This window comes from Amaranthus tricolor, chromosome 3 (assembly GCF_026212465.1).
Source record: "Amaranthus tricolor cultivar Red isolate AtriRed21 chromosome 3, ASM2621246v1, whole genome shotgun sequence".
Classification (NCBI taxonomy): domain Eukaryota; kingdom Viridiplantae; phylum Streptophyta; class Magnoliopsida; order Caryophyllales; family Amaranthaceae; genus Amaranthus; species Amaranthus tricolor.
In genome coordinates this window covers 5,017,715-5,021,282 of record NC_080049.1, presented here as the reverse complement: position 1 = coordinate 5,021,282, position 3,568 = coordinate 5,017,715, and the positions used below count along the sequence as shown (strand labels likewise).

At 32.5% G+C, this 3,568-nt stretch overlaps 1 protein-coding gene across 1 annotated transcript; it reads left to right on the top strand.

Annotated features, from left to right (window-relative positions):
- Positions 1 to 258: 258 nt before the first annotated feature.
- On the top strand, positions 259 to 3,003 carry LOC130808672 (uncharacterized). The gene is made up of 2 exons (XM_057674129.1): positions 259 to 587; positions 2,644 to 3,003. Exons 1-2 carry the CDS (start codon positions 317 to 319, stop codon positions 2,829 to 2,831), a joined length of 459 nt encoding a protein of 152 aa, XP_057530112.1. The 5' UTR covers positions 259 to 316; the 3' UTR covers positions 2,832 to 3,003.
- The last annotated feature ends 565 nt before the right edge of the window (positions 3,004 to 3,568 follow it).

Here is a 3,568-nt window from a genome sequence, read left to right as displayed (position 1 = left end):
ATTTATCACTTTAAAATTATAAAATAATCATTTTGATAGACTAAATATAAATTGACCGGAACAATAGTGATAGTTTCATTTAAGAATTCGCAAAAAGGAAAAGGTATGTATACCAACTAGGAAGTATATTCCATTCTTGGGTTTACTCCCTTTGTTATACTTTAATTAAATTGGAAGTCTGCTCAAGAATGGGTGCTTATAATTATAAGATATGCAAATTAAACCTTCTTTAAAATCACATTTATTTTATAAGTTTAAGTTTAACCTTAAAATTGTTCATAAACTAAGGTTTAAGGCCTTAAAATTGTGGGTTAGAATGCTTCTTTACATAATGTATCCGATAATATTTATCGAAATAGTTGTGATATTAATCCTGTTATTTAGAACTCCTCTGAGAAAGTATGTGATGAAAGGGCTTGGGAAAAGTCCAGTGGTTACTCAAACATTATCAGCAACCTTGTTTGTGCTCTTCATCTCAAGCTTATATGCACTTTTTGATTTATACAAGCACTTTACGGACGAAGCTGCCATCAATCCAACTGAGCAAGCACTTATGTTTCATCATCTCATCGAAGCTGCTTTTCTTGGTAACTTTTTATAATTTGTTGTAGTGCATGTCACGGGTGTCCAATAGGTCGTATAAGGGCCAGGCCGAGCTAAAGCAAATATAACCCAAATTAGATAAGGGTTTTTTAAACTTAATATGAGCTTTACATGTACTAGGCTTTCAAGTTAGGCCCAACTTAGCCCGGCCCGTTTTTATTACTAAAATTTATGATTATCTCTATTGATCAATTTAAAATAGTTAATTATCATTTAGAATAATTAAATTGTGAAAACATTAAAAATCCTCATTGAAATTGTTATTTATATATAATAATTAGATTATCTATCAATTATGTTATTTGCGAAGGTTAGTTTCCAGCCCTTATAAAAATCCTTCTAAAAACAGGCCGAATAAGGGCTTATAATTGGGCCAGGACAAATGGAATATAAATTGGATGAACTCTTCATCCTTTATGGGTCTGCTTGGTTGTCGGTATTAAATGCTAGGTATGGTAATAAAAATATAACGTAAATCAACTAGAAAATTTACTTGACAAGGTTTATAGTCATACTTGTCCTATTCTAATTTTTCAGTTTTTTTTTTTCACAAAATCAATTCACGTCCATATATTACCACTTGGAAATGTGGTATTAAATACTAATGAAATACTTTGATTATGTAGAATAGTATGTTTGAGCATTAGACATTCATTGTTATGGAAATAACATAGTACATCTCATTATATTAGACGCTTAATTGTGTCAATCGACTTTCAGTTGAAAGTTACATTAGTGTTTGCGATTTAGTTCAATTGACATAAATTAGTTTTCAACTTGTCTTGTATAGGATCATCTCACTATGAGGCGAATCCATATAATTACCCCATTATTTAAGTGAAATGAATGTTTCAAGAGGTTCAACAATGGAAAAAATAAGATGAAAAACACAAAGAAACAACATGAGAAAGATGAGCACAATGATTTATGAGGTATCTTGGATACCTCCCTCTCAACAAAAGTTTATTTATAATAATTTAACAATACAATATAAATAATCCTTTTTTATCTTGAAAACAATCTCTAAAGATCACAAATACTAAAACACAAGTAAGAAACTCTTTTGGTAAACACACTAGCTCTCACTTGTATTTATTACTCTCCACAATATGTGTTGTTGTAGTGGTTTGATTCTTTGATGATGTTGTCTTTTATAGAGAAGGAATACATCATTCTAGAACTCCCTCATAACTCACCATCAAAGCACAATTAATATCACCAATAAAAAGGTAAAGGTAAAGGACACTCCTAGTCGCACAAGGCAGGGTCCGGGTGGGGGGTTTTATTTTTCCTGAAAGATGCGGATAAATTATACCCGTTCCCCCAAGGAGGGAGTAAAGACAGATGCGCGCAGTCAAAAAACCCCCCAATTGATACCTGCGCTCAGTAGGGGTCGAACCTCAAACCTTCTGCTCCACATGCAAATACTCTGTGTATTGAGTTATAAGCGCTTTTGGTAATGCACCCTTTCAATGCCAAACCGTAGACCAAAGTGACCAGAATGGCATCCTATGCAGCTGCTTATTTGAGCCATACCTATGCTTGTTTGAGCAACCTTTCCATTACGTGTTGCTTGCTGATTAACTTCTGCTTGGACGGGCACTATTCTGCTGGAACAACCCCTTGCAGCCTTCTATTTGTTCTTTAGTTGTTGCCTTATTCGAGCAACCCCTTTCTCATGCCTTGCCTCGTTTAAGGCACGGTTCCACACCCTTTAGTGAAGCTTTAAACGCCCCATAACGATCACCTCATTGATCGTTCCAAACCTTAATTCACTATAATTTGACACATCTTCAAAATCCTTCTCTAAAGTTCAAGTTAAGGCATGTTCGATTAAGTGATCAAATTCATTGTCATTAATTGTTGAGAGTTTTTATACTTGCACTAACACTAAGATTGTAAATGATAGCTTCAATTAAATTTATAAATGATTACTTTATTAACAATAAATGTATATTGGCTCAGCGCAATAGAAATAGTCCCATTTGAGTATTATTATTGTTTTTGATTTTATAATCTAATTTAATTATTTTTGTACAGGAATTTGCTTGTTCTTTGTTCTTATAATAGACAGACTACACTATTATATGACCGAAAGTAATCGGTGGAAGAAGCAAGCACAAGAATGGGAGTACCATGCCCAAAAAGCAAGCCAGGATCAGGCGATGTTAACGTTAGTTAAAAAGCAAGACTTTACTTCATCACAAGAAGATCAAGATAATTTCTAGTTTGTAAATATAGAGCATGTATTGTGCCCAATGTTTATAGATTTCTACTAAATAAACTTTTATCACTTATAATTCAAATGTCACATAGCAAATAGAAATGAGTTTAGTGATATTTGGTTTTTGTCACTTATTTTGTCACAAAAGGGATTTAGCGAAAAAATACGTGGCAAAACCCTTCGTTGCTAAAAAATTTATCCCTAAAATCTTTTTTTGTGGCCTACTTTGTTGCTGGCTTGGCGACAAAACATTATACTTATCGCCTAACTTAATGTATTGTCGCCTAACTTGTCGCTAAAATGCTCTAGGTTAAAAAAAGAAAGTTGAATATTTGTCATTATTATCAAATAATAATATTAATTATTACCATTATTATTTAACAATAATTAAAAAATATTTAATTTTTTTATAAATAATACTTTAAAACAATATATACGCAACAAAAGTAATTAAAATGAAATTTAATACATAAATTAATCTTAAACTAAAAAGTAAGTTTTTATTGCAAAATTGATTACATTAATGTATATACAATGATAAATATAAAAATTCAGAACTTAAAAATAACCACCATGACTAGAGCGACTACCACCACCTCAGGTATGATGTGAGGCTTAAGAACCTCCAGATCCACCAGAGCTACTTCCCACATCACCACCCCAACCTTGACGACCACCTACTCCTGATCTACGTCCTGCATTACTGCTTTCTCCTTGTAATGCATTCCGTAATTGTTGGCA

Excerpts from the sequence above, each read along its gene's own strand:
- LOC130808672 (XM_057674129.1), top strand. The coding sequence starts at position 317 with ATGCTTCTTTACATAATGTATCCGATAATATTTATCGAAATAGTTGTG. Across the intron at positions 588-2,643 it reads CATCGAAGCTGCTTTTCTTG|GAATTTGCTTGTTCTTTGTT; the intron begins GTAACTTTTTAT and ends ATTTTTGTACAG.